Source organism: Eurosta solidaginis, chromosome 2 (assembly GCF_040869045.1).
Source record: "Eurosta solidaginis isolate ZX-2024a chromosome 2, ASM4086904v1, whole genome shotgun sequence".
Lineage (NCBI taxonomy): Eukaryota > Metazoa > Arthropoda > Insecta > Diptera > Tephritidae > Eurosta > Eurosta solidaginis.
In genome coordinates, this window is record NC_090320.1 from 269,821,465 (window position 1) to 269,836,840 (window position 15,376).

The window sequence follows — 15,376 nt, forward strand, 5'->3', positions numbered from 1 at the left end:
TAACGAAGTCGGATGAAGAAAAAAATTTTAAAAGTCAAATTTTAACAAAAAATTTAATATCTTTACAGTATATAAGTAAATTATGTCAAAATTCAACTCCAGTAATGATATGGTGCAACAAAATACAAAAATAAAATAAAATTTCAAAATGGGCGTGGCTCCGCCCTTTTTCATTTAATTTGTCTAGAATACTGATAATGTCATAACTCGAACAAAAATTCACCAATCCTTGTGAAATTTGGTAGGGGCATAACTTCTATTACTTTAACTGGTTTCTGTGAAAATGGGCGAAACCGGTTACAGCCACGCCCAGTTTTTATACACAGTCCACCGTCTGTCCTTCCGCTCGGCCGTTAACACGATAGCTTGAGCAAAAACCGATTTATATTTATTAAACTTAGTTCACGTACTTACCTCTCTTTATCTTGGTATGAAAAATGAGTATGACCACGTACACTTTTTCGATATGGAAAATTTCGAAAAATGAAAAAAATGCCATAATTCTATACCAAATACGAAAAAAGGGATGTTGTTGTTCTTGTATTGGTCTATTGACGCACAATATAACTTTAGAAAAAACTTTGTAAAATGGGTGTGACACCTACCGTATTAAGTAGAAGAAAATGCAAAAGCTCTGCAGGGCGAAATCAAAAACCATTGGAATCATGGCAGGAATATTGTTCGTGGTATTAATTATATAAATAAACAAGTAAGGAAGGCTAAGTTCGGGTGTAACCGAGCATTACATACTCAGTTGTGAGCTATGGAGAGAAAATAAGGGAAAATCACCATGTAGGAAAATGAACCTAGGGTAACCTTGGAATGGGGTTGTATGACATGTGTATCAAATGGAAGGTATTAAAGAGTATTTTAAGAGAGAGTAGGCCATAGTTCTATGGATGAACGCCATTTAGGGATATCGCCATAAAGGTGGACCAGGCGTGACTCTAGAATGTGTTTGTACGATATGGGTATCAAATGAAAGGTGTGACTGAGCATTTTAAGAGGAAGTAGGCCTTAGGTCTATAGGTGGACGCCTTTTCGAGATATCGCCATAAAGGTGGGCCAGGGGTGACTCTAGAATGTGCTTGTACGATATCGGTATCAAATGAAAGGTGTTAATGAGTATTTTAAAAGGGAATGGGCCTTAGTTCTATAGGTGAACGCCTTTTCGAGATATCGCCATAAAGGTGGAACAGGGGTGACTCTAAAATGTGTTTGTACTATATGGGCATCAAATGAAAGGTGTTAATGAGTATTTTAAAAGGGAATGGGATTTAGTTCTATAGGTGAACGCCTTTTCGAGATATCGCCATAAAGGTGGACCAGGGGTGACTCTAAAAAATTTTTGTACGATATGGGTATCAAATGAAAGGTGTTAATGAGTATTTTAAAAGGGAGTGATCCTTAGTTCCATAGGTGGACGCCGTTTCTAGATATCGCCATAAAGGTTGACCAGGGGTGACTCTAGAATGTGTTTGTAAGATATGGGAATCAAATGAGAGTTGTTAATGAGCATTTTAACAGCGAGTGGGCCTTCGGTATATAGGTGGACGCCTTTTCGAGATATCGCCATAAAGGTGGATCAAGGGTGACTCTAGAATTTGTTTGTACGATATGGGTATCAAATTAAAGGTATTAATGAGGGTTTTAAAAGCGAGTGGCCCTTAGATGTATATGAGAAGGCGTTTTCGCGATACCGACCAAAATGTGGAACAGGGTGATCCAGAAAATCATCTGTCGGGTACCGCTAATTTATTTATATATGCAATACCACGAACAGTATTCCTGCCAAGATTCCAAGGGCTGTTGATTTCGCCCTGTAAAACTTTTTCATTTTCTTCTACTTAATATGTTAGGTGTCACACCCATTTTACAAAGTTTTTTCTAAAGTTATATTTTGCGTCAATAAACCAATCAAATTACCATGTTTCATCCCTTTTTTCGTATTTGGTATAGAATTATGGCATTTTTGTCATTTTTCGTAATTTTCGATATCGAAAAAGTGGGCGTGTTTATAGTCGGATTTCGGCCATTTTTTATACCAAGATAAAGTGAGTTAAGATAAGTGCGTGGACTAAGTTTAATAAAGATAAATCGGTTTTTGCTCAAGTTATCGTGTTAACGGCCGAGCGGAAGGACAGACGGTGGACTGTGTATAAAAACTGGGCGTGGCTCCAACTGATTTCGGCCATTTTCACAGAAAACAGCTACCGTCATAGAATTTAATAAATGTTGACTTAATTTACTTATATACAGTAAACATATTAAATTTTTTGTTAAAATTTTACTTTAAAAAAATTTTTTTTTAAAAAGTGGGCGTGTTCTTCATCCGATTTTGCTAGTTTTTATTTAGCACATATATAGTAATAGTAGTAACGTTCCTGCCAAATTTCATCATGATATCTTCAACGACTGCCAAATTACAGCTTGCAAAACTTTCAAATTACCTTCTTTTAAAAGTGGGCGGTGCCACACCCATTGTCAAAAATCTTACTAATTTTCTATTCTGCGTCATAAGTTCAACCCATCTACCAAGTTTCACCGCTTTATCCGTCTTTGGCAATGAATTATCGCATTTTTTCGGTTTTTGAAATTTTCGATATCGAAAAAGTGGGCGTGGTTATAGTCCGTTCGTTTTAAATAGCGACCTGACATGAGAGCCCAGGAACCTATATACCAAATTTCATCAAGATACCTCAAAATTTACTCAAGTTATCGTGTTAACGGACAGACGGACGGACGGTCATGGCTCAATCAAATTTTTTTTCGATACTGATGATTTTGATATATGGAAGCCTATATCTATCTCGATTCCTTTATACCTGTAAAACCAACCGTTATCCAATCAAAGTTAATATATTCTGTGAGCTCTGCTCAGCCGAGTATAATTAGCGGTACCCGACAGATGATGTTCTGTGTCACCCTGGTCTATATTTTGTCCGATATTTCGAAAACGCCTTCACATATACAACTAAGGGCCACTCCCTTTTGAAATCCTCATTAATACCTTTAATTTGATACGCATATCGTACAAACACGTTCTAGAGTCACCCCTCGTCCACCTTTATGGCGATATTTCGAAAAGGCGAACACCTATAGCACGAAGGCCCACTCCCTTTTAAAAATACTCATTAACACCTTTCATTTGATACCCATATCGCACAAACACATTCTATAGTCACCCTGGACCAGCTTTATGGCGATATCTCGAAAAGGCGTCCACCTAAAGAACTAAGGCCCAATGCATTTTAAAATACTCATTAACACCATTCATTTGATTCCCATATCGTACAAACACATTATAGCGTCACCCCTGGTCTACTTTTATGGCGATATCTCGAAAAGGCGTCCACCTATATAACTAAGGCCCATTCCTTTTTAAAATACTCATTAACACCTTTCATTTGATACGCATATCGTACAAACACATTCTATAGTCACCCTGGACCAGCTTTATGGCGATATCTCGAAAAGGCGTCCACCTAAAGAACTAAGGCCCACTGCATTTTAAAATACTCATTAACACCTTTCAGTTGATACCCGTATCGTACAAACACATTCCAAGGTTACCCTATGTTCATTTTCCTACATGACGATTTTCCCTCATTTTGTCGCTAAAGTTCTCAGCTGAGTATGTAATGTTCGGTTATACCCGAACTTAGCCTTCCTTACTTATTTTTATAGTCCAGAAACGATCTCCAAAGCAATTCAGAAATTGCCACTAAATGATCTAAAACCAATTCCGAAATGTTACTTAAATAGGCCCGATAAGATCCGTAGATAGTCTCAACATGCTACGGAAATAGTCCCTAAATGAACACAAAAACCAATCCCGAAATGGTTTTGAAATTTTCCCAAAAGGATATCGAAACAACTCCAAATGCTTATCATTATCGTCCCAGAATATTCTTGAAGTAATTCCGAAGTTGTCCATATTACCTAGAAACAATCCCAAATAATTCTAAGATAGTCCATCCTTGATCTGGAAAAAATAACGAAGTTGTCCCGTAAAAAACCAAATGCAATCCCGAACTGTTACATAAATAGTTTCGACCGGATCCGGACATAGTCAAAACATGTTCCAGAAATAGTCTTCAAATTATCCCGGAAGAAATGTCGAATTTAATCTAGAATCGTTCCGAATTAGTCAAAAATTATAGTATTATGGTCTCGAAATAATTCTAGAACAGTACGGAATTGATTCCGAAGTCAATCTCGAAGTTATCCGGAGATAGTTCTAAATTACCCAGAAAAAGCCTTAGAACCCTACCCAAATAATTCCCAAATAGTTCCGAGTTGATACCGAAAAAATTCCAAAATTGTTTCCAAATGATCTGAGTACTGTGCCGAAATGTTACCAATGTTATCGATCGGATTTGGAGATAATCCCAACATGCTTTCGATCATCCCAAAAGCGATTCTGAAATTATTCAGGAATAGATTCGAAAAAGTTCCTAACTGATCTCAAAAAAGTTCGGAGTTTATCCTGGAATAAACCGAAAGCTTTTGCAATATGATCCGAAATAGTCCTGGAATAGTCCCGAACTGACTTCAGAAATAATCCGGAAGCAATGCGGTGATAGTTACAAATGGTACCGAGATAGTCCCGAAAGCGTCCCCAAATGATCTTTAAATAGTCCAGAATTGATCTCGGACATTGCGTCGAAACAGTGTCGAAATGATCCAATTTTAATTCCGAAATATTACTGGAATAATCTCGCAACTTAATCCGAAAATAGTCTCCAAACTTATATCAAAAAAATAATTCCGAAATTATTTCGAAAACAATCCCGAAATAATATGAAGATAGTTCGGAGAGGCTCCCAGAATAGTTCGGAATTTTTCCTTAAATGGCCCCAAATTATAGCAAAATCATCTTTAAGAAGCCTTTTTAAGTCCGGAAATCATCCCTAAATCAATCTCAATATTTTATGGAGAAAGCGTCAAATTATCTCGAATTGATCTCGAAACAATTCCTAAGTTAATTCGAATACAATTTCGAAATGATCGGGAGCTAGTCCGCAAAAAGTACCGAGTCAATACCAAAAACAGTAAAATAAGTCTTAAATAATTTGGAGATATTAATTGTTCTCGGGAGGGCGAAGCGGAACACAGCGCACTTTTCCAAAATTATTTTATGTTCGATCTCTAGGACCATAGTACCAAAAACCATTGGTTTTAGTCAAAGGAAGTCAACGGTTCTAGGAGAGAAAAGGGCAAAGTCGACTGTAAAAACACAACTACGTATCCCAACATAAAGCGTACGTACAGATGTCATGAGATATATCTTCTTGACTTTTCTTGATAAATCTTTAAAAAGAAACAAAAAAATCGTATTTTTCTTAATCAGTCTAATGTGTTAATCTATTTGTTGAAATAATCAATAATACTAGCATACACTGAATTGGTCAGCAAAAAAAATAATCAGCGATTCAAAATGTTCTATATATTAGTAGTTTACTTTTTTGAAAATGCTCATTTATTTCGCGGAATTGAGAGTGGTTCTTAGTTCCTGATAAAAAAAAAAAATAAATGTAAGGCGCGATAACCTCCGAAGAGATCTAAGGCCGAGCTTCTCTTCCAATTTGCGTCGTGCTCCTATTGATTTTCTGCAAGGCACATGAGTTTTCACTGAGAGCTTTTCATGGCAGAAATACACCCGGAGCGCTTGCCAAACACTGTCGAGGGGCGACCCCGCTTAGAAAAATTTTCTTCTAATTGTAAAACCTTATTTCTAAAATTTTGATGTTGCTTTGCACGGGGTATGAACCCAGGGCATACGGTGTGGTAGGCGGAGCACGCTACCATCACACCACGGTGGCCGCTCTTAGTTCTTGATAAGGAAATTAATTTTGTTTATAGCTATGGGTTATTCCGCTTTGAAAAAAAAAAAAAGATTACGAATAATAATGGGTGTTTTTTTGTTCTAAAGCTTCAACATTTTTTCTAAAAAAAAATTAATTGAATAGAGTTATATACAAACTAGTGAATCTAATGTAAAAAATTTTCCGAATTTGAAAAAAAATCGTCTCTCACTTGATTTAAAGAACAACACACAAGAAATCGTAGAAACCTGTTTCAAAGCGCACAAAAAGCTGTCTAAATTTCTGCGAAGTCATTGATGCAAAAACCACTGGTATTTCACCCTTCCCGTCAGGGCTACCATTTCCCTCTTAAAGACACTACAGTGATTTTGCAGCTTGAAGGACCTGCTTATTTCGGAATCGGTAGAGTATACCGCAAGTAGTGGCCAAGAAACTGGACCTGCTTCAAGCATTATGTAATGACGCCGTAGCAAGAATAAAGGAATGGCTGGCCAATACAGGACTGGAGTTGGCTAGCCAAAAGACGGAAGTGGTATTAGTAAGCTCCAAACGGTCGGCGAACGAGTTAGTCTTAACTGTCGGGGATCATCAAATCACCTCAAAGGATTCCTTAAAATACTTTGGAGTGCACATTGACTCTAAGTTAACTTTCAAAAAGCACTTCAGAGCGGTGGGGGAGAAAATTACCAAAGTTAATGGATCACTTATGCGAATAATGCCTAACATTGGTGGTCCGAGCGAAGCTATACGTTAGCTATTGTCCACAGTAACCAGCTCAATAATACTATACGCAGCACCAGTGTGGTATGGATCTAAACAGACCCATCAAAAATATATATTAGCAGCGTACCGACTTGCTTCTTTAAGAATAGCAAGTGCTTATCGGACGGTGTCCGACGACGCGATCCTGGTTCTAACCCGGAAAATCCCAGTGGACTTACTGGCAAGCGAAATGGCCGATCTGTATAACACTAATATCGAGCGACCATCTGAAGAAGACAAGAAAAGAGCAAGGACACAAACAATAGCTAAGTGGCAAGAACGGTGGGAGGCCTCGAGTAAAGGGCGTTGGACTTTCACACTAGTTTGGAACGTAGCTCAATGGAATGAGGGGAAGCACGGCGAACTGAACTACCATCTCACGCAGATAATGAGTGGACATGGCGGTTTCAAAGAGTATTTATGGAAGCGTAGGATAGAGGAAGATCCTCATTGTCCAATGTGTACCATAGAGTTAGAAAACGCAGAACACGTCATGTTCTACTGCCCCCGTTTCCACGAAGAAAGACTCACCTTGCATGGAGTCTTTGGGGAGGAACCTACCACGAGAAATTTAGTTTCACATATGTGCAACAGGAAAGAATGCTGGACTGCAGTGAGCAAAATGGCATTTATAGTAATGGCACGCCTGATGGATGTTGAGAGGGAGCGCAGAGAAATGCGCATGCGAAGCAGTGGCGATTAAATGAACACTCAGAGCAAATAGCGGGAACCTGGACGCAGGGACAACAGTAGGCTCTTAAAAAATGAGAAATATGGAACGCCACCCTAAAGTAATGCGAAAGTGGTGCCGGGGTGGGCGACGGTTCCAGAACGGGGCTGTTTTTTAGTCTACGGACACACGGTTGCTGCGACGGCAGCAATTATGGTGCATTAGGCATTTTTCAGCCTCCCCGCAAAAAAAAAAAAAAAAAAAAAAAAAAGAGTATACCGCAAACTGTATACCTTTAGTTAATTTGGACCGAACGGCATCCTAGAGATGCCTATACGTTCCTTATACGCACTCCAATTACCGTAGATAGATGAGCTCTGCCGAGTGCTTGGGGTCAAGAACGGCCCAGACAGCAAGAGGTGGTGTCAGTCCAGCGTTTTCCCAGCTGGTACGAGGCCCACCTTTCCAGAAGCAAATAGCAAGTAGCCATAGGAATTTCAAAGTCTTCACTTTCTTCGGGTCAAGAGATTAGCCTGACAATTGCTAGGGATATCCTTATGCTCTGAAACCTGGATAATTTTAATCAAAAGTATTCATATTCATTGCAAATAAGGGCAAGCAATCCCTTCCAGTTCTCGACTTCACACTGGCATAGCTAGGCGCTTTGATAGCTATCAGACTGTCTGAGTGGATGTGATATTCTGTAATATTAACAGCACCCAATCTACTTCCGCATGAAGGATGAGAGGGGAAGTGGCAACAGAAGCGGAAGCCGGCACACAATGGTGCGCCCTGTCAGCGTTGAAGTCGAAATCGTTCAGAATGTTGGAGTATTCGTAAATCACAAACAACAGCATTGCGCTTAGAGTCAACTTAGGTATTTCACGGAGCTCCGATTTTATGTCAACTGGTGCCAGTTGCTGCACTGCTTCCAATCTATTGGCCGTGGAAGAAGTGTCCAGTGTTCTCCACTAAGTCAAAGAAAATCCCGAATAGCAGAATCCGCTTGACCACAATATCGTACAGCCAATGTATCACACTTGGAGACAATCAACAGCGTTTTTCAACTGCCCCTCTACAGCAGTATAATGCGACTGAACCCTACCTAACTCTGTCCTACCCATTCCTAGCTATTGAAAATTCTTCTGTCTCATTTTCTGACAAAGGTAAATTTAGCTAACGCGTCTAGGTTTCCTAACAGCCCTGTAACTAGGTCGTTTTCCATCGACATTCTGCATCTTAATAGCAAGCATGTTTCCTTCTGCCGATCGCTGCCTCTTTTTTCGTTGTTTGCGGCAAAGTTCTTGTTAACAAAATGACCTCGTATTATTTCAACTCTGTCAGGTGCCCAATTCTAAGGCTTGCTCTCTCGGTCGGGTCCAATTAAGTTCCTGAGAGCTGAAAAATTCTTAATGCACGCCTCCCTAGCTTTCCATGTCTCGGGTCCAATTAAGTTCTTAAGAGCTGACGAATTCTTAATGCACTCTTCCACAGCTTTCCATGTCTCAACCCAATGCTTGAAGTCCCTACCATTTCCTTTGCTTGTCATCCTATTCTCATTCTTTCACACATTATCTTCGTTTTAAATGTTTGAAGTTTTTATCTTGTGACAAAGTTGGTTCAACTGTCACATGTATAGATATAATAATAACACAGCTCGTAGAGGTAAGATTAACGCTACTTCCCGATGCGACCCGGTCACGGAAAGGCTCCTCCACGATAACAGCGGACGCACCAGTGTCCTGGAGAACCGATTACGGGTTGTGACCGCACCAAGCCCTTGACGCACCTAAACAGTTTTTGGGCGAAGTCAACAACAGAAATAAATATCCATGGGTCTTCTATAAGATAAGGTAATTGCATTACTCTGTCATCTATATATATCAAATTCGAATTATGTATGTAGGTATAGATCGAGTTGCGTCCTAAACGGATCGACCGATCACAACCAACTCACTAGAAACCTTCCAAGGATGGTCATTGGCTAAAAATAATATCGATATATAAAAGGGGCGTAAAGGGGCACCTCCATGCAAAATGAATATTTAGTACTACATAACTCTGAAGGTATTCATGCTAGAACATTGAAATTCAGTAAGGATTTATATGAGGTTAATCCCTAACACCCCCAAGAAAATGTGGGGTGGCGGAGAAAGGGGCGTGGCACCTCCCATATAAATGGGATTTATCATACTGCATATCTCTGGATTTAGTAATGGTGGGATAACGAAAATTGGTAAGGAGCTATTTGAGGTTAAGTCCTAACACCTCAAGTAAAATGTGGAATTGGGGAAAATGGGATTTTTCAGAACTATGGATGCCGTACAAACTTAGGTTATTATAACAGCTAAAGTTTGACTACAGAGTTGTTTGCCAGTTATTCCTTTTGGATGTTTAGTAATTTTCCGCCGTAAAATTTTTTTGTTAACTAGAGTCTCTCCATATCTTCTATCTATATATTAATAAAGTTAAAATTATGTAACGGGTTGCGCCCTAAACGGATCGGTCGATCAAAACTAAATTTCAATCACCCACTAGAAACCTTCCAAAGATGGTCATAGGCTCAAACTAACTTCAATATAAACAAGTAAGGAAGGCTAAGTTCGGGTGTAACCGAACATTACATACTCAGCTAAGAGCTTTGGAGGCAAAATAAGGGAAAATCACCATTAAGCAAAATGAACCAAGGGTAACCCTGGAATGTGTTTGTATGACATGTGTATCAAAGGAAAGGTGTTAATGATTATTTAAAACGTAGTGGGCCTTAGTTCTATAGGTGGACGCCTTTTCGAGATATCGCAATAAGGGTGGACCAGGGGTGACTCTAGAATGTGTTTGTACGATATGGCTATCAAATTAAAAGTATTAATGAGGGTTTTAAAAGGGAGTAGCCCTTAGTTGTATATGTGAAGGCGTTTTCGAGATATCAACCAAAACATCATCTGTCGGGTACCGCTAATTTATTTATATATGTCATACCACGAACAGTATTCCTGCCAATATTCCAAGGGCTTTTGATTTCGCCCTGCAAAACTTTTTCATTTTCTTCTACTTAATATGGTAGATGTCACACACATTTTACAAAGTTTTTTCTAAAGTTAAATTTTGCGTCAATAAACCAATCCAATTACCATGTTTCATCTCTTTTTTCATATTTGGTACAGAATTATGGCATTTTTTTCATTTTTCGTAATTTTCGATATCGGAAAAGTGGGCGTGGTCATAGTCGGATTTCGGCCATATTTTATACCAAGATAAAGTGACTTCAGATAAGTACGTGAACTAAGTTCAGTCAAGATATATCGTTTTTTTTGCGCAAGTTATCGTGTTAACGGCCGAGCGGAAGGACAGACGGTGGACTGTGTATAAAAACTGGGCGTGGCTTCAACCGATTTCAGTCCGATTTTCTTCATTTTTAATTGCGATCTGAGATGAGCGCCCAGGCATACAAATACCAAATTTCATCAAGATACCCCAAAATTTACTCATGTTATCGTGTTTACGGACGGACGTACGGACGGACATTGCTAAATTAATTTCTTTTTTCGCCCAGATCATTTTGATATATAGAAGTCTATATCTATCTCGATTAGTTTATGCCGTTACGGATTACCATTATGCGAACAAAGTTAATATACTCTATGAGCTCTGCTCAGCGGAGTATAAAAAGGGGGTGTCACCTACCATACAAATGGAATGTTTAATACAGCATAACTCTGGAAGTATTCAAAAACATTAAAATCCAGTAAAGAGTTAAATTGGATCAATCCCTAACACCCCTAAGAAAATAAGGGGTGAGTAAGAAGGGGCGTGGCACCTCCCATACAAATGGAATAATGAAAATAGTTAAGAAGTTATATGACCTTAAGTCCTAACAGCGCCAGTAATATATGGAATTAAAAAAAAAATCAAGACAAATGGGACTTTCACAACTATGGCTGCCTTAAAAACATAGGTTATTTCAACACGTAAAGTTTGATTGAAGAGTTGGGTTTGGTTGATATTCCTTTAGTATTCTTTTATGTTATCTTTAGGGTTGTTAGAGTTGGTATTTTCGGATGGAGGAACCGGAAAAAAATATTTCTGTTTAATATGATATTAATTTATGTAAGAGCAAACAGAGAAATCACTAAGGCAGTTGCTTTCTCAGATGCCGCGGATACCCTTTTTGTGGTGAACGTACAACTCCGCATTTAAATGACCACTCTCTGCAAATATCTGATACACCGATGTGCAACACAAACAAATGGTCAGGCCAAAGTGAGGGTGTGCAATGTGTGCACAATGACTCATAAACAGTCGCTGCAAGTTTAGGCCGAACCCTTAAGAATTTAAGATGTAATGATCATCCCAAAGGTGGTGCTTTCCTGTTACTTGCTGGAACAGCCGCAGTTGAAGTAAATGCGTGCTTTTTCGTCTATAGACGGCTTTACGTACAAAAATTTACTCTCTTCAGAAATATGAGAGGGCATTTTGGCGGAAATACTTCAGCAGCAGCTTTTGCTAACCAACTTCTTGAAATTAATTATGGCAAAATTTCTATTTCTGTACTAACATATTTGATTTCTTTTCCTGCAAGTTTTTGAGAAATTATGACATCATCTGAAGCTTTAATAGCTAATGTTTCTTCCAAATATTGAATCTATCTTTAAAAACTATAAATGGCTTTGAGAAAAGGCATTTTAGGCACCTCATTCTATTAACACAGTCGTGAAAGAGTCCCAAGCTGTGCATATCCGATTGAGTTTATTAGTTCTTTTGAGCCATCAGAAACATCTCCTCATCGATTGATCCTTAAAAAAAGGGCCCATAAAATAAAATAAATGTAAGGCGCGATAACCTCCGAAGAGATCTAAGGCCGAGCTTCTCTTCCAATTTGCGTCGTGCTCCTCTTGATTTTCCCTACAAATTGGCCGGACGGGACCTACATGATTTTATCCCGACTCCGAACGGCATCTGCAAGGCAGATGAGTTTTCACTGAGAGCTTTTCATGGCAGAAATACACCCGGCGCGCTTGCCAAACACTGCCGAGGGGCGACCCCGCTTAGAAAAATTGTCTTCTAATTGAAAAACCTTATTTCTAAAATGTTTGATGTTGCTTTGCCCGGGGTTTGAACCCAGGGCATCCGGTGTGGTAGGCGGAGCACGCTACCATCACACCATGGGTGCTTCGTTATTTCGCTTCCCCACGCTTAGTTAGTGGGAAGGACAAGGCTTTTCATCACAAAAATTTTACGAATGTCATTGAAGCAATTCATTTTATCGGAAAAATTTGAAAACAAAAAAGTTTATAACTAAGGATTCCATTGATACCGATAGATTTGTCTTTTCAATTTTAAATGCCTCAAATTTCCTATTCAATGAAGCCCAAGGACGATCATTAGCTGCGAATCAAGGGATTGATGAGCGCAATACAAAACTTTTTATAGCTTCAGAGCTTCGGCGACTCAATTGTCAACCTCACCTACCCGAGGGGAATCCTGTTACAAATATGAATATATCATAACAGTCATTAGCTGTAGCAGAAGTCAATCTTATCAACTCATGTTTTACCCATGGCGAGTTACGCGTAGCCTGCATATTTTTATAGAAACGTGGAGTAAAACCCACGGGCATAAGCTAGTATTATATAAAGTCTAGATTTTTTTGGTAATATTTATTTAATTATTTCAGCCAGATTCACATTCAAATATACATTCAATATCAAATACACATATAATTACTATACTTATTTCACATAACGGTTTAATTACTTGTACATATATTTGTCACAATCACACATGCATTATTTCTAATATTGAGGAGTCTTCTTAGCCATATATCACTTTACTTAGTTACATTACATTTAAAATATTTGTATGTATGTAAAATTGACTCATAATCTCTTATAAAAAAAGCTGCTTCAAAAAACTATTCGCAATTTCTATAATTTCTACTATCGCCCATAAATATGTATGTATCTAGTTACTTATTGAGTATGAACTAGGTATGGATTTATTGCAATATTCGTAAAATATCTCACATCTAAGCGTTTGGCGTACAAATAAAATTGTTCGTTCATACGGCAGTCGATTCATAGATACCACAAATGATATCGATTAATATTCGCTTAAGCAGTCTAAACATTTTTCGGTGAGTGTGCTCTACAACGACAAATATACTCTACTTCTAAACCGAGTTATGAATCCGAAAAAATCCCTCAGTAAAATTTGATTCGTTCAAAACGAAGGGTAGGTTGAACTGGTCGGTCAATAAAGACCTCACATAGACAGAATGTGTACATAGTGTTACCAGAATTTGTTTGACGACTAAACGGAAGAACCCCAATCAGGCACCAGAACTTATGTTTTAGAATAACTCCTTCCTCTTGGCAAACACTAGAAGTTTTCTAGGACCTATCTTAATTGCTGCCTCGAGATGTAGCAACTCTGCCACCCCTAATAACTGGAGTCTTGATCTGGCGATCAAAGGACATGAGCACAGAATAAGCTCAACTGTTTCTTCCTGCAGTTCGCACTTCCTTCACGTGTTGTTATTGACGAGGCCTAACTTATAAATATGTGACGCCAGAAGACAGTGGCCACTTAGTATGCCCATCGTAAATCTTAACTCTTCTCTCTTCATAGATAGGAGACACTTCTGAATCGTGTTTTATCGTAGGATTTCAAATGATCTTAGAAATTTTGCAGCCCGCGCTTTTGTCCACGATTTTCCTGCTTGATTGATCATATGCAACTCCTGTCTATTTTTAATCTCTCCCAAACGGATTGGGAGGTCTATCGTCGTTTCAGCGAGTGTTGCACTCTCCTTTGCCAACTTATAACTCATCGGCCTTTTCGTTACCTTCTATCCCTGCTAGTACTTCAATAAAGAAGTGACTGAATGATTTCACCTCGTCGTATTCCGTAGATCTAACCTAATTGGGTGTTGAGGGTATTAAAGCCTCTGCGGAAGTTTACGCGTTTTAAACAAGGAAGAGCTGTCTGCTTGTCTAGCATTATTTAGTCCTTTAACATTGAGCACGTCCGTCTCGCTAAATAATGCCCTGGCAACATGTGGAAACATCCCGTTCGTAGTACGGAGTTGTGGCTGATCTGGAAATACGCTGCCCTAATTTATACATTCCATGAACATATGACATTTGAGTCGCTTTCTCAGAACATCATAGTACGGCCTTTTTTCAAGCATTTAATGAATGTATCTTAATCAATTCTGAGTATTACCGGGTAAATATGTCTAAACACTTCACAGACTAGAATTTTCATATCCAAAACAACCCGACTATATCTCAATATACGGATGCATTTCGACAGTATTTGGAATTAGAGATGGCACATTTAGCGATTTTGTGATTGAATTTTATATAACTCACAGCAAACAATTACGCTTACTCAAAATCGCAATAACAATCCGCATTACAGCTTTCGCCACAGCAGAACCACAAGCTGCGACGATATGAATCATAGAATTATGAAGCGGATAAGTAGCAGCCGACTTTGCAGTCGCAACGCAAAGCACCGGTCTATTGCTTCATTTCGCCGCAACTAAATTTTCAAGTGTCACGAACATTTCTTAAAAGCAGTCGCTGTGATTTACTGTGATCATTTTGTGACAAAATTACAGATACCGCAATATTTGCCTGCTCTCGATTGGATATTTCATACATTTCTTTTTGCAAATTTCAGTGTCAAACTGACCTATCTTGAGCGAATGTCAACTTCTTCGGAGGGATTTCTACACTTATTGCATTAACTTGACATTAATTTACTACATTAAAACGAATCTTATTGTATTAAGAATTCACAGCGCAGTGTTCTTCGCCACCCTCTAATACCAACATTTCCGTTACGCCCATAATCTCTTCGTAAAAGCGACGATTATCTGCGTCAACGGGATGCCAGTCGTGCGGTGCAAAGCATTGTTTCAGTCTATTACGTATGGTGCCAGTAGTTTCACAAACTTTATAAATCATATAGGCAGGAGCTATAGCATATATCAAACATTGACTGACGATGACGAGGGCAGTTGGTGAATTGTCACGTTCTAAAAAGTAAAGCGTTTGAATCTGAAATTAGGAAATCGTTAGTGATTTATTTATGAGGTACATTGGATGCG

The 15,376-nt window shown here is 38.7% G+C and overlaps 1 protein-coding gene across 12 annotated transcripts in view; it reads right to left on the reverse strand.

The window, feature by feature from the left end:
• Window positions 1-12,902: 12,902 nt before the first annotated feature.
• Window positions 12,903-15,376, reverse strand: part of LOC137240952 (sodium- and chloride-dependent glycine transporter 1) — a 56,233-nt gene continuing 53,759 nt past the window's right edge. For 11 of the 12 annotated variants that reach the window (XM_067767979.1, XM_067767983.1, XM_067767977.1 and 8 more), the window contains one exon: window positions 12,903-15,326. In XM_067767979.1, the coding sequence (XP_067624080.1) occupies window positions 15,054-15,326 (273 nt within the window). In that variant the 3' untranslated portion in view covers window positions 12,903-15,053. The remainder of the gene's footprint in view (window positions 15,327-15,376) is intronic. The other variant, XM_067767985.1, reaches the window with a different exon arrangement.